Source organism: Staurois parvus, unplaced genomic scaffold (assembly GCF_062004578.1).
Source record: "Staurois parvus isolate SC_StPar_1 unplaced genomic scaffold, SC_StPar_1.0 ptg000421l, whole genome shotgun sequence".
Lineage (NCBI taxonomy): Eukaryota > Metazoa > Chordata > Amphibia > Anura > Ranidae > Staurois > Staurois parvus.
Genome location: NW_028318217.1, coordinates 852,154 through 872,604, shown reverse-complemented (window position 1 = coordinate 872,604; position 20,451 = coordinate 852,154). Strand labels below are relative to the sequence as shown.

At 43.1% G+C, this 20,451-nt stretch overlaps 1 protein-coding gene across 2 annotated transcripts in view; it reads right to left on the bottom strand.

The window, feature by feature from the left end:
* The window catches only part of LOC149454682 (serine protease 33-like), a 46,922-nt gene that overhangs the window by 8,258 nt on the left and 18,213 nt on the right, over positions 1-20,451 (bottom strand). The window contains exons 3-5 of one of the 2 annotated variants that reach the window (XM_089687232.1): positions 16,145-16,416; positions 9,903-10,060; positions 1,174-5,082 (exon numbers count right to left, since the gene is read on the bottom strand). In XM_089687232.1, the coding sequence (XP_089543358.1) occupies positions 4,744-5,082; positions 9,903-10,060; positions 16,145-16,416 (769 nt within the window). In that variant the 3' untranslated portion in view covers positions 1,174-4,743. Of the gene's footprint in view, positions 1-1,173; positions 5,083-9,902; positions 10,061-16,144; positions 16,417-20,451 lie in introns of those variants that run through there. The other variant, XM_089687233.1, reaches the window with a different exon arrangement.

Genomic DNA, 20,451 nt, shown 5'->3' with positions numbered 1-20,451 from the left:
CTTCCACTGGGCACTCTTCAGTAAGTTCTCCAGACCAAACTCTTAGCTCCAGAAAGTGTTTGAAATAGCTATGCCATAGCTGGGATCTTGATGAACACGCAGCAAATGCCAGCAAATCTGCCTCAGAGGTGCAGAGCCCCTGAGGCTGGAGACCTAGACCAGAGCTGCTCCAGGCCTCAGACTATTTATGTCCCTATACAGCCACCTACTGGGCACACCTCCACAGGGATTGGCTGAAACACCATAATTATTCAGGCTGCTCATTTGACTTTCCAGCCCACTATGTTCTGGAAACCTCCAGAATGCAGAGGGAAACAATCAAACCTGCAACTTGTGAACTCTAGAACAGCCCAAAGCAATCCATAGCTTCTCCACTGATTACAGAGGAGCCAAAAATAACTAAATTTCCCTAAGATCCTAGCAACATATGTAGGAGGGTCCTACACCAGGAATAACTACTCAACTGACATCCATTTGTCAATTGCGGAAAGTGGAAACCCGTGGGTACACTCCACTGGTATTGTTATCTTTAGGTTTATGTTGGTGTAAATGATCTGGTTCCCAGGCAGGCGGCTTCTACACCCCAGAGGATCTACAGAGTCTCCTTGGCTTGTGGTGTATTGTAAGAAGAAATGGAATTGAAGCGAAACACCACAGTTAAGAGGTCTAGATACAGTTTTATTCCATTAAAAGTCAGGGGTCAAACAAGCTGCTGAAGAGGCCTTTGCTTTTAATTCACACTGGAAGAAATACCATTGTAGGTCCAGTTCACTTCCGGTCTGTTCACTTTATTGCCAGTCAAGCTCTGATGAAGGTGGCACTTGGACCTCCAAAACGTGTCGGATGCTTCTCAAATTATACCCCTGACTTTTAATAGAATAAAGTTGCAACTGGACCTCTTAACAGAGGTGTGGCAGCTCCAACTCTTCATACAATCCAGTTGTCAAGGCATTGTAATATTTACATAATTCCTTGCAAGAGCCAGCCGGCTGCTTGCATCATAGCTGAGGACTCTTGAGATGGATACTTAGGAAGGGTGTTGGGATGGTTTTAGTACTACCTGCCTGCATAGAGAAGCAGACCTAGTGATGAGGCCACTGTATCAATTATGAGGTATGAGAGCAGTTGGTGGGGATGGTGGGAATAAAAAGAACCAGAGAAGAGATCAAAGCATACTAAACCACATTTACTTTTATTAATTGAAAAATAATGCAAAATAACATCAAATACTGAAAAAAGTGCTTAAGGACATTTAACCTATCAAGTGAACAGAACCAAATAATCCTTGATTAATTAATTGATCAGTCAGTCAACCAAGCACACACACACTCCTGTTTGTCCGAGTGGCTTTTGGCACTGCTAATAAAAGTAATGGGTGAGTTGATTGTAGCCGCATCAGTGCATTTGTGACAGAAACAATTGAGTTCTGTCCGTGATACTTTTTTTATTTGCACTAACATACAATTATGAGGACAAGCTTTTGGGGAATGTCCCCTTCTTCAAGGTCTAAGCAGTACTACTCACAAAGTTAGCAGAATGTTAGAAGAGATGAAAGAAAAAAAAAAAAAAGGAGGCTAGAGATAAGATGCAGTCAAAGCGAGGGGGGGGGGGATACTACACTCACACAGAGGGAGTCAAGCTACAGCTAATAGTCATAAAACTGTTGGATAATGATTGAGGAATCCCATGTCCAAATTCAGGCCGTTATCTCTTGTGTCAGAAGAATTATCATTCTTAGTTCAAAAGGTTTTCTTTCCTGAATGGATTTGAAATTTCCTTTAAGTACTAAAACATTGAGGTCTCCCATTGTGTGGTCTGGTTGTGCGAAATGGTGTCCTACAGGTGTGCAGAGGTCATCATCTTTATGTTCCTTGATGGTATGTCTGTGCAGATTCATCCTTGTTTGCAACTTCTGTCCTGTTTTACCAACATAAGATCCTTTGCTGCATTTTCTGCACTGGATAAGGTACACAACATGACTGGAGGTGCAGCTGTATGATCCGGAGATATTGAAGATCTCTTTTGAGTGTCTGACACTTTTTGATGGATTGATTTGATTGCACAGTTTGCGGCGTTTCTTACTGCAGGGTTCGCTTCCATTATTTGTGACATTATTATCAGATGGCAGTTTCCTACTGATTAGTTTATTTCTGAGGTTGGGGGGTTGTCTGAAGGCCAGTATTGGGGGTTGCTGGAATATTTCTTTCAGAGTTCCATCCTCTGTTATGATGGGTTGTAAATCTTTGATTATTTTTCTTATCCCTTCTAGTGCCGGGTTGTATGTGGTTACTAGAGGTAGACGGTTGTTTGTTTTTTTTCTCTTTGTACTGAAGCAGATTTTCTCTTCGGGTTCTCAAGGCTGTGTTTATGCCGGTGTTGATAGTTTTGTCCTTGTAACCTTTCTTATGGAAGGAGTCTGCTAGTGTCCCGAGATGTTTTTTATCTCTGTCTCTTGGGTCAGAACATACTCGGTGGTATCTAATGGCCTGACTGTGTATGATGGCACGTTTCGTGTGTTGGGGGTGGAAGCTGGAACTGTGGAGGTAGTTGCATCTGTCGGTGGGTTTCCTGTATATTGAGGTGTGAAGCGTATCATCCCTGATGTATACTGTGGTGTCTAGAAAGTTGACGTGTGTGTTTGAGTATTCCATTTTTAGTTTGATTGATGGATGAAAAGTGTTGATCAGTGAGTAAAATTGTTTTAGGTTTCCTTCACCTTCTGTCCATATGATAAAAATATCATCAATATAGCGATAGTATCTTTATGGTTTTTGTTCCATGCTGTTCAGGAATTCTTCCTCCAGGTCAGCCATAAATAAATTGGCATATTGGGGTGCCATTTTACTTCCCATCGCAGTACCCATACATTGAAGATAGATGTCTTTATTGAAGGCAAAGTAGTTGTGTGCAAGTATGAATTCAATGAGCTGTGTAACATCCTCAGCAGTGTATTTGTGGTTTGGTGAGGATGATAAGGATCTGTGACATGCAGCTAATCCATCCTTGTGAGGGATATTACTATACAGGGATACTACATCCATAGTCACTAGAAGTGTATTAGATGGTAATTGTTGGATGTTGTTGATCTTGTTCAGAAAGTCAGTTGTATCTTGCAGGAAACTAGCAGTATTCATGACTAACGGTTTTAAAATTTCTTCTACAAAGCCTGAGATTTGTTCGGTGAGTGTGTTCATACCTGTTATGATGGGTCTGCCTGGATTTCCCGGCTTGTGGACTTTGGGTAGCATGTAGAAGTCCCCGATTTCTGGATAATCTGGAATCGCATTTATAAGTTCTGATTGTCGGTGGGCTGGAAGTGTTTTAATGAGACCTTTTAATTGCTTTGTAAAGTCCTGGGTTGGATCATAATCCAGTTTTTTATAGTAGATGGCATTTTCCAGCTGCCTCTGGCCTTCTTGTATGTATTTGTTTGTATCCATCACAACAACTGCTCCCCCTTTATCCGCTGGTTTGATGGCGATGGCCTGATTATTGCACAAATCATGTATAGCCCTTCGCTCTAGTGGTGAAAGATTGTACAGAATTTTCTTTTGCTGGGTGGATATCAGGGATGTAGCTCGCAATCTGAAGCTATCAATATAGGTATCCAGCTTGGGGTTGCGTCCTTGTGAAGGTGTGAAGCAGCTGCTCTTTTTCTTTGTGTAGCACTCCATTGTTCTAGGATTCCTTTAATTACTGTGGAAATATTCTTTGAGCCTTAGTCTCCTGAAGAAATCCTCCATATCTGACAATACTTGTAAATGATCCAATTTGGTGGTTGGGCAGAATGTAAGGCCTTTGGACAGGATGGTTAATTCTGGTTCGGAAAGTTTATGATTTGACAAGTTGATGATTCCAAGTTCCTCTGTTATATCCACATTTTCAGTCAGGTCAGCACTTACACAAGGGATCCCTTGGGATTCCGGATTAGATTCCAGGTCACTGATGGTAAGAGGTATAGATGTTGGGTTGCTTTTATGGTTGTATCCAAAAGGACTGCTCTTGGTGCAGCTTCTGAAGTTTTTTTTGTTTCCCATTCATGGCAAGTTTTTGTGTTTGTCTTTGTAAAATTTCCAATTCATTCTTGATTTGGTTAATGTATGTTAAGAATGCATGAAGGTAAAAACCTTGTGCTTTTATAACGGCTTTAAACTTCATATCAAAGCAAAAAAAAATGTAGTCCAATACATTTTTTTATGTATGTCTCCTAAAAATGCTACACATACTGAAGAATACCTATTGATCTGTCAGAAATCCAGTGAGCTCCTAAAATCCTGTGCACTCTGCCTGTGCTGCAATGACATCTCAAGTCTTATTGCCAATCCAAGTCAGACCTGTGGACTGCAGAACACCCCCCATCAGTGTGATGGGAGGAGGAGGAGGAGGTGTTCTGTAGTCCTAACACACAGCCCTAAGGCAACCACCACATTCAAGGACTCATAAGTTGAATATATTACAGATAGTCTTTAAGGTGCAAAATCACATACCCCCATCTTTTCATAAAGCTGGAATTCTTTTTCATATGTTGGCATTAGAAGACGGTGTGGTTGATTTAGTAAAGGGGTAGATCACGCTCACTTTGTAAATTGATTTTCTTTGGCCTAGCTCAGTGAATGACTTCAATCATCCAATCATGTGGGAGCTAAAATCCTGTTTGTATTTTCCCTTCCACACAAATGGGCATTCTTTGCAAAGTGAACATTCTATTTGTCTGTCTAGGTCAGCTGAGATGGCTGTTTTTGGTTATATAAATATGAGCAGAAGAGTAGTTGGGACCAGGATCATCCAGCAATGGTGAGAAAAGCCAGATCTGATGGAGCTTCCTTCAGATCTCATTGTTGTTGGATTGCTGGGGTACCCTGTGTTATAGAGGCTTCTTCCACATGTCCTTGTTGGTGTAGTGATATTTGACACGTAATTGAATGTAACTTTCAGGTATTTGCTGATCCAGGTTTGGTAGGCCGTCACCAGTGTGTACACCCCAGGGTAGTTGGGTTTTGCACATCCTTCTCCCCAGCTTACAATTCCAATCTGGTACCATACGCCCTGGACCTTACACACCAGAGGTCCTCCTGAGTCACCCTGGAAGACATCAATGATCATTAGCTGCACCAATTTCTACCTGTTCAAAATGAATCAAGACAATGTTCCAGCCTTGGCTTTTTCATGAGTGTGTAATTACTCAAACTAGTTGAGCACTCAATAAATGGGTATGGAATCGGCACTGCACACGAACTTCAAGATGCGGCGTCCAGGTCAGTTTTCATTTTCTTAAAGCAACTCTGTTGCCAATTTAAAAAAATTTAAAAAATCAAAACCTACAAAATAAGAAGATTTATGCTCGTCCTGCTGTCCATTCTTCTGATTGAACAGCAATGCCCTTTTCAAGTCTAACAAACTTATGGGTGTGCCACATGATTGGCCTCACACCACTCTTCTAGCCGGCTTCTACATCCTTACAGGGCACAGTAATGATGGGCCAGCAGATAAAAGCACGGCATAGGACGGGGGCACAGGTGTTGAATGCATGGCCATCTTAATGCACGGGCACCCCTGGGCACTGCCCAGGTGCCCCAGGTGCATGGGGGGCCCCATGATAATCTAGTACTACATCATACTTACCAACTGTCCCGGATTTGCCAGGACAGCCATGATTTTTACGAAGTTGTCCCGGATGGCTGTGCCCCTGGCAGCTTTATGAAACCTGTACTGTGCCCTCCTGATCCCAGTATTGTATCCTCCTGAACCTCCACTGTACTGACCCCTCTCTGTACAGTGCCCTCCTGATCCCAGTATTGTATCCTCTTGAACCTCCACTGTACTGACCCCTCCCTGTACAGTGCCCTCCTGATCCCAGTATTGTATCCTCCTGAACCTCCACTGTACTGACCCCTCTCTGTACAGTGCCCTCCTGATCCCAGTATTCTATCCTCCTGAACCTCCACTGTACTGACCCCTCTCTGTACAGTGCCCTCCTGATCCCAGTATTCTATCCTCCTGAACCTCCACTGTACTGACCCTTCCCTGTACAGTGCCCTCCTGATCCCAGTATTGTATCCTTCTGAACCTCCACTGTACTGACCCCTCCCTGTACTGTGCCCTCCTGATCCCAGTATTGTATCCTTCTGAACCTCCACTGTACTGACCCCTCCCTGTACTGTGCCCTCCTGATCCCAGTATTGTATCCTTCTGAACCTCCACTGTACTGACCCCTCCCTGTACTGTGCCCTCCTGATCCCAGTATTGTATCCTCCTGAACCTCCACTGTACTGACCCCTCTCTGTACAGTGCCCTCTTGATCCCAGTATTGTATCCTCCTGAACCTCCACTGTACTGACCCCTCTCTGTACAGTGCCCTCCTGATCCCAGTATTGTATCCTCCTGAACCTCCACTGTACTGACCCCTCTCTGTACAGTGCCCTCCTGATCCCAGTATTGTATCCTCTTGAACCTCCACTGTACTGACCCCTCCCTGTACAGTGCCCTCCTGATCCCAGTATTGTATCCTCCTGAACCTCCACTGTACTGACCCTTCCCTGTACAGTGCCCTCCTGATCCCAGTATTGTATCCTTCTGAACCTCCACTGTACTGACCCCTCCCTGTACTGTGCCCTCCTGATCCCAGTATTGTATCCTTCTGAACCTCCACTGTACTGACCCCTCCCTGTACTGTGCCCTCCTGATCCCAGTATTGTATCCTCCTGAACCTCCACTGTACTGACCCCTCTCTGTACAGTGCCCTCTTGATCCCAGTATTGTATCCTCCTGAACCTCCACTGTACTGACCCCTCCCTGTACTGTGCCCTCCTGATCCCAGTATTGTATCCTCCTGAACCTCCACTGTACTGACCCCTCTCTGTACAGTGCCCTCCTGATCCCAGTATTGTATCCTCCTGAACCTCCACTGTACTGACCCTTCCCTGTACAGTGCCCTCCTGATCCCAGTATTGTATCCTTCTGAACCTCCACTGTACTGACCCCTCCCTGTACAGTGCCCTCCTGATCCCAGTATTCTATCCTCCTGAACCTCCACTGTACTGACCCCTCTCTATACAGTGCCCTCCTGATCCCAGTATTCTATCCTCCTGAACCTCCACTGTACTGACCCCTCTCTGTACTGTGCCCTCCTGATCCCAGTATTGTATCCTCCTGTACCTCCACTGTACTAACCCCTCCCTGTACTGTGCCCTCCTGACCACCCCTGTACTATGATTTATGGCATGGTTTTCTTATTGTTTAAAATTGATTTAATGAAAGTATTAATAAAAATGTGTTTAATTCTATCAACTATTTATACTTTAATTCTTGGGAGTAGGTCCATAAATTTGGGGCAGGCTGGTAGAGGCTGCCCCAAATTACTTTGCCCAGGGGCCCATGATGCTATTAAGACGGCCCTGTTTGAATGTGGAGATTCTTCAGGTGGACGTTGTTCCTGAACAGAGCAAAGGTCAGAGAAATAGACAGTGAAGGCATTACTTTTTTACTTATAAGTACCTGTAATAAATAAGTACAAGTAGTGATAGAGTCAATAGTATTGGATGTGGAGGAGGGAAATGGGGTGTGAAATAGTGGTATGTAAATGGAGGAATGGAACATACAGAGTCTTCAACCCTTTTGTATCATACTCATCTACATACTGTATATATTAAAGGCAGAGTTATAAAAATTCTGCTTTGAGAATCTCTCCACATTCATGCAAACATAATGAGCAATTCCTATAATATTTTCAATATGTGTAATATATTTCTTGTTGACATTTATTGGGCGAATGTACAACCTTTAATATTCGATCGGAAGAAAAGAATACCTTAAAGTGTTACTAAACCCCAGACCCTGCATTCACAATATCTGCTCTCCCCGGACCCTGCATTCACAATATCCGCTCTCCCCGGACCCTGCATTCACTATATCCGCTCTCCCCGGACCCCGCATTCACTATATTCGCTCTCCTCAGACCCTGCATTCACTATATTCGCTCTCCCAGGACCCCGCATTCACTATATCCACTCTCCCCTGACCCTGCATTCACTATATCCTGTCTCCCCAGACCCTGCATTCACTATATCCGCTCTCCCCGGACCCCGCATTCACTATATCCACTCTTCCCGGACCCTGCATTCACTATATCCACTCTCCCCGGAACCCGCATTCACTATATCCGCTCTCCCCGGACCCTGCATTCACTATATCCGCTCTCCTCGGACCCTGACTTCACTATATCATCTCTCCCCGGACCCCGCATTCACTATATCCACTCTCCCCGGACCCCGCATTCACTATATCCGCTCTCCCCGGACCCCGCATTCACTATATCTGCTCTCCCCGGACCCCGCATTCACTATATCTGCTCTCCCCGGACCCCGCATTCACTATATCTGCTCTCCCCGGACCCCGCATTCACTATATCCCCTCTCCCCGGACCCCGCATTCACTATATCTGCTCTCCCTGGACCCCGCATTCACTATATCCGCTGTCCCCAGACCCTGCATTCACTATATCCGCTCTCCCTGGACCCTGCATTCACTGTATCCAAAACAGGGACAGTCCCTCAAAATCAGGGACATTTGGGAGCTATGCATCTGCAACCTGCCCCCAAGGATCTGTTCTATCAGCAGATGAATTGGGGACAGTAAAAGAAGGGAGGGATCAGAGAAGACAGGATCAAACACCCTTTTTACACAATGCAGAGGATTAACCCCTTAGGTTCCACAGTGAGTATAACAAGCATGATTTACTGCATCTACAGACCGATTGTACTGTTGTGGGTTTAGTAACACTTTAAGAACATTTGATCATGATAATTAATAGGTGAAGAACATACAACCAGCAGAGGAAACTCTACAAGGGGGACCTCTGCACTATGTGCAGTCTTTGAAGAACATTGTATGAATGGCTGAACAATTGGCCAAATGATCCTCCAGCTAAACAGTAAAGCAAGGCTGTTAGCAGTGGCATTACTACCACGGGTAAATATGAGGGATAGCTTCCACCTTGTAGTTAGCAGGTAACTGAGCAGGTACGTACTTTCCTGAATGAACACAATGAGTGATCAGTATCAATCGCTCACTGTGTTCACTGTGTTCAGAAGCGTTATCTAGGTACAAGCTGGATCTGGAAGCCAATCAGCAGAGCAGAAGCCAATGGAACAGACAGAAGCAAAGGTCAGAGGACAAGCCGAGGTCAGCGCAGGCAGAGTTCAAGAGGTAGTCAGGTCAGAAATGGAAATCAGGATACAAGATCACAGGAACACAGGATGCACAGGAGGCTGAATATAAAGCAGCACTGATCCAGCGCACTAGCCCAGTTGAAATAAACCAATTGGTTCCAGCATCTGTCACAAGTGCATGTGTGTGATTGCGTGCACAAATATTCTCACGGGCATGAGCACCAATGTCCGCGTTCATATGCTCATTAGCATGCACTCAATTTCTGAGACCACAAGAGAGAACATGCATTAGCCTGTGCACAGACGTTCATCCAAAAGAGCAAACTTGTCTATTAGCATGCCCTTTCTGACAGCCCATATTAAGGAGATTCACCCTTTCTACTTGTCCTGTTTATCATTATCATTGAAAGTGAAATTAAAGAAAATCCCATATTTTGGGTTGTTCTAGAAAAGTGATAGAGGGGAAATCTTCCAATGGGACACTACTTCTGGGGACCTGGGGTCACCAAGGGATTCCCTTAATTTGCAGGGATTTCCTCTCACTACTTGTTTGGGCTATGGGACAGGAATTGAATGTAAATCTCCCCAATGGAGCACAGATGGCAAAAATAAACCAACAGGGGTTATAACCCTCCCTTATTCTATCCAAAATGAAAGAAAAAATTTTGCCTATCGTTCTACGTTAAGGTAAGATCTTAAGGTGGGCCATGCTAGAATGTTTCAAGTGTCACCCACCTGGCAGGAGTCCTTTTTCCCAGTCTTGTAGCCAGCACAAATCTGATCAGACTGGATTTTGTAGGTACCCCCCACACTCTGTGGTATTGCTTGACATGTAGTGCGATCTATTAGGGGAACCATGACTTCCTGGAGAATCCCATTTTCATATACACTCCCTGGTGATGAAACATAGACAAGAAAATGATTACAAGGTCAGCCACTTTACTAACGCTGTAGAAAGATAGTTAGGACTTCGGCATTGAGAAATGGGTAGAGGCACTCATAGTGTAAGCCAAATGTCACATTGACCTTTCACAAGCAGGACTAGAAAGAAATGGCGGTGCAGCCTTCCTCAGACCAGGGAAATCCAACACTGTACAAAAACATATGCACCCTCTCTGTTCTTATGTTTTTGTTACTTCGCCAACGCTGTCCATAGATCAACCATCAGGCTCCACCCACTACAGGTTGCCTGAATACAACTACAGGAGAGGGTGGAGATAAGACCAGTCTCCCTGCACAGGAAAGAGAACAGCAGTGAGAGGTCTTTATTGTAGGAATCTACTGTACATCTAGTTCCACACAGATTACTACACAGATCTGTAAGGAATACTAAAAGCGCACTAGGATTCATGTTGGGACACACATGCACCTTTTAGGATAACATTTCCTTTAGCTTTAACCCTTTTGCTAAAACCATAAATAAGCAGGCGCTTGCTCAGTATAAATAACATTTGACATGAAAGATATTACATAAATATGTGTAAAGTTCTATCCCAACACCACATTCAGTAATAAAAGTCTTATAGTCCAAATGTATGTATGAATGAGAGTCCTATAGAGGGATGCCACTTTGGTCCAGAAAGATCTTCTCCACCACTCATGAGTAATGTATACATTTCCCACTCAGCAGAAGGTACTGACCCCAATAATGGATGGTCAAATATTGCTTAGATGATCAAATGGCATGTGGATTCCCATCTGTAAGCTCTCCTATGGTGAGTCTCCAGGCTCCCCTTCTCTCAATAGTAGCTCTCAAAAGAACTCAATGAAAATAGGATATGATCTCCCTTGACAGGCAATGTGTAACTACATCTTCATGCCTATATTCCATTGACTGGCTCCCTGTACGATCCAACCAACAATTTGCTCTTCAGATTCTTCATCTGTGAAAGATGCAAGGCGGATAGCGGATTATAGAACTGACAGCTAGGTGAATGCAGAGTGGCAGCTGACTGGCCAGGAGGAGGAAAGCTGTACAGCTACTATTGAAAGAAGGGAAGCCTGGAGACCCACCATAGGAGAGCTTACAGATGGGAATCCACATACCATTTGATCATCTAAGTGATATTTGACCATCTATTATGGGGGTCAACACTTTCTGGTGAGTGGAACATTTATACATGTAATTCCTATGAAATGTTTTGACCTTGGACCCTTTGTTTGTTGGGGAATTTTTACAATAAAGCATTGATGTCCATATGCCAGAAGCACGAGAAATGATATTGATGTCATTTCTCTAGGCTAAAAGAACAGAGTGAGAAGACATTAGACTGCTTAGATAAGAAGTGTTTGTGAGAATGAACATGTTTGTGACCTCTAGAAATGTTACATTAGACTGCTTAAATTAGATAAGAACTTGTTTGTTCATTTAAAAATGTTTACTTGTTTGAGAAGTTAGAAATCTTTAAGTTAAGAGTAGATAAGAAGCTGATTTGTGGCAAAAGTGTGAAATTACGAGATAAGACATTGTTTGCCAGTAAAGTGGCTGTTTGTGACTAACGGAACCTTTCTGCTAGCTCTTACTGGAGTGGGCATGGCGCCCACCCATTTTGGGAAAGTTGCCAGAAGAATTTAACAAGGTATATAACGAGAGGCTTGAAAGCAATCAAATTGGGAGCCTTCCTATGCGAAAGGGGACTCTCCGATGCTGGGATTTTTTCCAAGGCTATATGGGCTCATCGAACTGGTCGTGGTTAAGGCTTCTGCAAGACCCCCTGTGCATTATGGTTCCAGTGGGGTCTGTTCCTTCCCGTCTTTCCATAGCTTTGGTAATGTAATAATTCTATGCTGTGATGCTGTCAAAAGATGTGTCTATCTCATGCTATAATGCTCACATTATTATTGGTGTGTGTTATTATGCAGATTGTGATGACTATAAGATATATCCTCCTGTGTGTCGTGTGATAATAAAAGTGGAGGTTTTGACAGTGCAAGAACACTGCAGTTGGATTCTGTTATTTCTTGGGGTGCCGAGTGAATGCTATGACGTACCAGGGAAGGTGTTCATTTGGTAGTGGGTCCCTCACATGCTTAGAATAATGGTGTAAATGCTGGTTAAATGGTACCTGTGTGATGAATGTGACTTGTTCTTGGTGTTTTAGTCCAGCATTGGATTACAATACATTACTCACGAGTTGTGGAGAAAATCTTTCTGTACCAAAGTGGCACCCCTCTATAGGGCTCTCATTCATATACACATTTGGACTATAAGACTTTTTAATATTGAATGTGGTGTTGGGTAGAACTTTACACATATTTATGTAATATCTTTCATGTCATATGTTATTTATGTTTATAGTGAAACCATACTGAGCCTGTTTATTTATGGTTTTGCTAGTTAGAGTGTGTTTCACTCAATGGGGGCAGCTGCCACTACTGCCTTGTGGCACAATTTAAAGTTTTCTCACAGAACAGTTACTCACGCAAGGTTTCTCGGGCGCTGCAATATTGTTTTTTGATTTACCCCTTTTGCTGCAGGAGACATTTTTTTTCCACACATTTTTTAAAAAGTCGTTTTAGGCCTAAAGATTACTCTAAATCCCCTCCAAATGTAAATAGTTTCTAAAAGCAGAGACTATGGAGAGTAAAATAGTGAAAGAGCTATATTCTTAGTCACACAATATTAGCAGAAAGGTTTGTCAAGTGCAAAATTCTAGTAAAAAATACAATAAAGTTAATTTTAGGGCACACAGACACAAAATAATGACAATGTTTTTGGTAACATATGAAAGATGATGTTGCATTGAGTAAATACAAGGGTTGGATAAAAATATGGAAACACTCCATGATTTTCAGGTGTGAAAGTGACGATGTTTTGCTTTGAAAGCGGAAGTGATGTAACATTCTTGTGCTTCCGCTGTGTGATGAGACACCTAGCTAACAGGTGGGAAGCCTTTCCTTTCCTCATTCACTGCATGTGCTGCTGGTAATATGGAGTTATGTCAGAGCTTACTGAGCTTCAAAGAGGGCAAATTGTTGGTGCTGCTTAGCTGGTGCCTCTGTGAGTGAAGCTGCCAATTTATTTGCCGTGTCTCGAGGTACAGTATGTTTTAAGTACAGCCACTTCCTCTTTATCAGGATACACTGATCAGGGCTGCAGGCTATAGCAGGGTGGTTGTAGATACAGTAAGTAAAAAAGTAGATCTTCTTCTGTTCAATCACAGTGCCCATGCATTGATAGAGATTTGGGTGGTCCCTGCCAATCAATCTATGGGCTTTGGTGAAATGGCTGAGAACCAGTTCTTCTTTTTGACCTCTTCACGCCGGCCGAGCACAAATGTGTGGCCTCCCAGAGTCTGGGCCTAGACGCTGAGTGGCCGCACATTTGCGTTCTATTAAAAAAAATATATCTGCTGAGAGCGTGCACCCTGCACGGTCCCAGCACACATGTCCGGTACTCAAGGGAAGGTCTTGATCTCCTCTTTCGATCGGGATCTTTCCCGATCATTTGACCGCTGTGATGGCGTGTCATGGCGGTCACATACCCCTAAACCCCGCGTCCCGACTTCTGAAACCCTTAAAGTGCCGGGAGGCGCCAGCGCCAAGGGGTTAATCCTTCCAAGTGCAGAAGAGACATTTGCCTATAAGTGCTGCTAATGCACCCCTTCTCTCCATCCATTTCTATGGACTCCTTATGCAGCCTTTTTCACTCCTTTGCCTTTAGGGGGTATAGCAGCCATGCTTTTTTAGACTTCTAATGTGTGATAAAATATTGTAGACTGGATGTGCAATATGTTAGCAGCTTTAGTAGGCAGCAGTTTCAGAGAGAAACACAAGGCAGATTTTTTAAATATTATTTCACAGGAAAAAAAACAGGACTTTTATAGAGACTTAATGCATACTATGTAAGCAGCTTTAGTAGGCTGCATTTTCACAAGGAGACACCAGGCAGGTTTTACTTAAAAAAAAAAAAATTAGAGTGTATTATTTCACAGAAAGAAAAAGCCATAACTATTGTACAGACTTCATGTACAGTATGTAAACAGTTTTACTAGGCCTCACTTTCAGAGGGGGAGACCAGGCAGGTTTTATTGAGAAATAAAAAATAAGAGAGTACTGTTTAAGTACAGACCAGTGGTCCAGCCTGGACACATAATAGTCCATGGTGTCCTCTTTGTAGAATGAATCATATCATTTTGGTGCATTTTTTTATTTGTAGATGCAAAACCCAATTGCCCTCTATTAAGCTGTGCATGCAGAACCCATGCCTCTCCATAAAGGCCTGCCTGACATTATAAATACAGGGGATTAGTTCATTTTATTAGCAGCTATGGCGATAGAGGGATTAACGATGTGGTGCTTTGGAGCACTTAACAATGTGCTGATTTGTCATACTAAACTCTACTTCTCTAGTATGCAGTGATGTGCTGCAAACATAGGGCAGATTTGCTTGCATCCCAACAAGTTCACACTGCTGACCCTTAAATAAAAATCTTAGCAAAATTATATTAAAATAAAATATATCTCTCTTAAAAAAATTAAATCTAAACCACTAAACCCCAACCCTAATTCCCAAAAAACACAAAATCTAAAAGCACTAAACTCCTGAACTTTTTGGTTTGGTTTGGTTTGTCTTTTTGTTTTTATAACCTAACTGCAAGTAAAATATAAAAAAAAACAATAAAATACCAAAGTAAAGGAAACTGCTAGGGGAGCCTAGCAGCTAAACAGCAAGTGTAGTTGTTGTTGCTGTAAACAAAATTGTAGCACTATAAAGGACTGTTTGCAGAGGAAGTACACAATAATATGTAGCCCACCACACTGAAATTACAATAATTTTCCAAAGTATAGCACAATGAACACGGGGGGTGGTATTAAAGGTACACACTATATAGCACATCACACTGTAATTCACTTTAATGTGGCAACGTACAGAGCCGGGTGTAGCACTGTTCAGCCCTGTGTAGTATAGCAGCAACTATCTTTACCTGCAAACACTTGGATTTTTGTATCTACTTGAGGTCTCTCCAACATACGCTGACCTTGTAAAGCACCACCATATATAGCAGTAACAATCTCCCCCTACAAACACTCTGTCAGTTTTCCTTATCTACTTCAGGTCTCTCCACCACACACTGACAAAACGTTGTTTTGAACACTTACCAGGGGCGGACTGACAACTCATAGGGCCCCTGAGCAATAGGGGATCATGGGGCTCCTGTGTCCTTGCCCAAACTCAAAAAAGCCTATGAAAAAGGTACCAGGGGCATCTCATGGGGCCACCTACTGACCCCAGGCCCTCAGGCAGTGCCCGAGTTTCCAAATGGTCAGTCCGCCCCTGACACTTACTATTATAGGGCAGGTGCTTGGCCATAGAAAAACCCCAATTACTGACCCATTCAAGCCCCATGACTTCAGTTCAGAGGCCAGGTAGTGCAATATTGGTAATTATTTACATAGTCTGGCCAAAAAAAGACAAAAGTCCACCCAGTTCAACCATTAAAAAGAAAAAAAAGTTATAATCCTACACCCACAGTTGATCCAGAGGAAGGCAAAAAAACACAGCAAAGCATGATACAATTTTCTCCTGCAGGGAAAAAAATTCCTTCCTGATCCCCCGAGAGGCAATTGGATATTCCCTGGATAAGTTATTATAGAAATGAAAGCCAGATTAATTCCTGAAATGACTTGGGTTTGAGTTGAGCTCATGTTTGACCCAAACCCGGAGCCCATCTATACTCCCAAGCTTGTAATTGAAAGGAATTGTGTTTTGTCCATATTGCCTTTAAAAATGCATTAAAAGGAGCCTCTCCCCCTTTCCCCCCACCCCCTTTCTCTTGCCTCTTCCCCACAGACTTCTATAGGATTCATTGCTAAGTTTGGATTTCAAACATAATTCAGCAAGCCCCCCGTGAAGTAATCCCTGGCAGAATCGGCCATCCCTAGTTAACATGACATATCAGCTGTACTTGAGAGGCCTGACTTATTAGAATAAATAATGAGTGAAATCACTTTTGTTTACCAGTTCATGGACTCACCTCCGGAAGATCTTGTTCCCCAGCCGGTTACCCAGCACTCCATGCCACATGGGAAGGTGGTGTTGGAAGATGGCAGACAGATCGGCATGATGTACTGAGTATAGTTGACAGGCGTGTCCAACTGCAGTAGGGCGATGTCCCCAGGGCCTCCTTCTCTTTTAAAATTACTATTGACGATGATAGCCCTTGCATTGGCAACAACTGTATGAGAGCTAATCACATTCATCTTGTACATGCCCAAATATACTTTATAATTCGATAGCTGGGTAGGTCTGCAGAAAGAAGACAGTATATGACATTTATAAATGAGGACCTATCTGCAACAGAAATTCAATATCGTTACTATCATTGAACTTCAGAATCTAATGAATGAAACACAACGTGTTCATAATCTGTTTTCTGCCGAAATGTACTCAATATTATGAGCCTAAGTAGGGTCCTCAGAATTTCCTGTCACGCTAATTCACAGTAATCTCTATTGATGGTTTAGAATGGAATGCAATTTTATGTAAATTAGTTAGATCTAAAAGGATGGGAGCCCATCAGGATGTTGATTCTCCTTGACTGTCCAATCATACACTGGAGGTAGCTTCATGACAACAAAAAAGGAATTAACGATGTGGTTCAAACCTTAGTTCAGAACGAACCTTGGCCTTTCAGGCGTTCAAATAAATGCTTGAATTTTAGCCTGTTTGACCCACTTTTCTGTGTGGAAAATATTTTTTTTCCATAATGTCACCAGTCATTGTCCCTGATCACTGCCACACCAGTTATATGATGATGCTGTACTGCACTGGTGACCTGATGTAAAAAAAATGCTTGAATTCCTTCAGTTTCCAAAATATTTAAGACAAAAAAATTACAACTTCACAAAACTCACCATGAACCTTACTAAATACTTCAGACTGTCTACTTTGCAAAAAGGGGCCATTTGGGGGATATCTGTACTGTTCTGACATTTGGGGGATATCTGTACTGTCCTGACATTGGGGGATATCTGTACTGTCCTGACATTTGAGGGATATCTGTACTGTCCTGACATTGGGGGATATCTGTACTGTCCTGACATTTGGGGGATATCTGTACTGTTCTGACACTTGGGGGATATCTGTACTTTCCTGACATTTGGGGGATATCTGTACAGTCCTGACATTTGGGGGATATCTGTATGTTCTGATATTTGGGGGATAACTGTACTGTTCTGACATTTGGGGGATATCTGTACCGTCCTGACATTTGGGGGATATCTGTACTGTTCTGAAATTTGGGGATATCTGTACTGTTCTGACATTTGGGGGATATCAGTACTGTCCTGACATTTGGGGGATATCTGTATGTTCTGACATTTGGGGGATATCTGTACTGTCCTGACATTTGGGGATATTGGTACTGTTTTGACATTTGGGGGATATCTGTACTGTTCTGACATTTGGGGGATATCTGTGCTGTCCTGACATTTGGGGGATATCTGTACTGTCCTGACATTTGGGGGATATCTGTACTGTCCTGACATTTGGGGGATAGCTGTACTGTTCTGACATTTGGGGGATATCTGTGCTGTCCTGACATTTGGGGGATATATGTACTGTCCTGAAATTTGGGGGATATCTGTACTGTCCTGACATTTGGGGGATATCTGTACTGTCCTAACATTTGGGGGATATCTGTACCATCCTGACATTTGGAGGATATCTGTACTGTTCTGACATTTGGGGGATATCTGTACTGTTCTGACATTTGGGGGGATATCTGTACTGTCCTGACATTTGGAGGATATCTGTACTGTTTTGACATTTGGGGGCTATCTGTACTGTCCTGACATTTGGGGGATATCTGTACTGTCCTGACATTTGGGGGTATCTGTACCGTCCTGACATTTGGAGGATATCTGTACTGTCCTGACATTTGGAGGATATCTGTCCTGTTCTGACATTCGGGAATATCTGTCCTATCCTGACATTTGGGGAATATCTGTCCTGTTCTGACATTTGGGGGATATCTGTCCTATCCTGACATTTGGGGAATATCTGTCCTGTTCTGACATTTGGGGATATCTGTACCGTCCTGACATTTGGGGGATATCTGTCCTGTTCTGACATTTGGGGATATCTGTACCGTCCTGACATTTGGGGGATATCTGTCCTGTTCTGACATTTGGGGGATATCTGTACTGTTCTGACATTTTTGGGCCTCAATAAGTTAGATTGGCTGTCAGTACTTCAGGATTGATCAATTTTCAGATATATCCCATAGTTTGTGAACTCTATAACTTTCCTACAGACTAAATAATAAATACTTATTTGGGGTATTTTCACCAACAAAATGTAGCAGAATACATATTGGTTTTTATGAAGAACAATTATTTCTTTGCAAGTTTTTATAACAGAAACAAAGAAAAAAACAAGAAAAGCTTTTCTTTCAACATTTTTAGTATTTTTTGTTAATTTAGCAAAAAATTAAACCCCCAGTGGTGATTATATACCAGCAAAAGAAAGCTCTAGTTGTGTGAACAAAATGATAAAAATTTAGTTTGGGTACAGTGTTGCATGACCGCGCAGTTGTCATTCAAAGTGTGCGAGCAAAGAAAGCTGAAAATTGGCCTGGGCAGGAAGAGGGCAAAAGTCCCAGGGATTGAAGTGGTTAATATCACTTAGTGCAGTTCTGGCACTGTGGGCAGGAGGGTACAATGGCCCACATATGGTGGACTTGTCCAAAAGCCCGAAGGCTGTGGATTATGGTATACAGACTGATTGGCACGCTTCTGCACTGTAACCTTAGGAAAGACCCAGTTGAGGCTCTGTTAAACAAGCCCATTCAGGCGATATGCAAAAAGTAGGCCAAAACTATCACTTTTATTTTCATTGCAACCAAGAAAACTATCGCCCAGTCTCCTGTACTCAACTTCCAGGAAATTAAAACCCACTACAGCATCATGGTTAGCAAGAAATTGACAGCCATATTGGAAGATGAGTAGGACAAATTCTTGAAAAATCTGGTCTTCATGGTTAGACTATTCCTAGCCTGACCATAGGGCACTATACCTGTGGCTCCCCCACCCCCATTGGGTGTGGGGTTGGGGTTTTAGGCTGGTTGTAGCATTCCAAGGCTCCTTTCTCCACTCTTACCCCTTTCTTTTTTTCTTCTCTCTTCTTCTTTCTCTCCTTTTCAGCCCCCCCCCCTTTTTTTTTCTTTTCGTTTTTTTCTGTTTTTAGTTACACCAGAGCATTACTGTGCTGGTGCATACTTCTTTTTTGTCATAACGAGTCACACCTGGACATATTTGTTTGGAAATTATCTTCTTACTCCCTCTTTGGTCAGATTCCGAACCCTGCTCTTCTCCAGGTCTGGCATGTTATCCCTTGTTATACGACTCATTTGAACATGGACTTCATGACCAGAAGAGTCCTATGCATTTATATTGATGTTTGATACCGGTGTCATGACTTTATAACCCGTACTGATGCATTATGTGCACCTTTTTTATGTTCCTGTTATATGTCATTGTATTTCTGTAACCCTTCAATAAAAATGCATTGAACCAGAAAAATAGGTAGTCCCCAGGTAGGCTAAAGAAATCCTCCCGGAAACTTGTTCCTCCACTGGCTGCTGGGTCATCCAGAGGGGCGGTTCCTCTTCTGACAGTGGCCATTGTCCACTCCTGGTGATTCCTCCAGATTCTGTGCGTGACAGCGGTCCCTGTTTGCATCCTGGCAAGGATTTACACCTTCTGTGGATCTGACCATCCTTGTTCACCAATGGACTTCCCACTTGGTTTATGCTTCCCACTTGGTTTATGCTTCCCACTTGGTTTATGCTTCCCACTTGGTGACTCATCTGCTCTCTGATCACTTAATTTTGAGATTGTGATTGTACACAGGCTACACTATACACAGACTGCACTCCCTTGTGCTTTTTTTCTTTGCTCATTCTTGTTAAACCAATCAATGGTGGTCAATGATGAGCAAAGATGAACTGTCACTTTGAGTGGAGGCCGAGTTGAAGAGAAGGCTTCCCCTGCGGCTCTGGTCTGAGCACCCCTGAATGTGGTGACAGAGGTACAAGGCTCAAAGAAGCATGGGTGCTGATAGCTTGACAGCAGGTGACTTCCACGGTCAAGGGTGTAGTCAAGATAAGCCTGGTTCTTACACAGTGAGACAGCAGGGCGGTCTGGAGGCAGACTGGGGTTGGTACCAATGAAGCAGGTAGAGTGAGGTCCAGTAGCAAGCCAAGGTCAGCACCAGGAGGTCAGGCAGAGCATAGTCAGAGGCAAGCCAAAGTCAGGAACAAGTTGGGTCAGCAACGGAAGA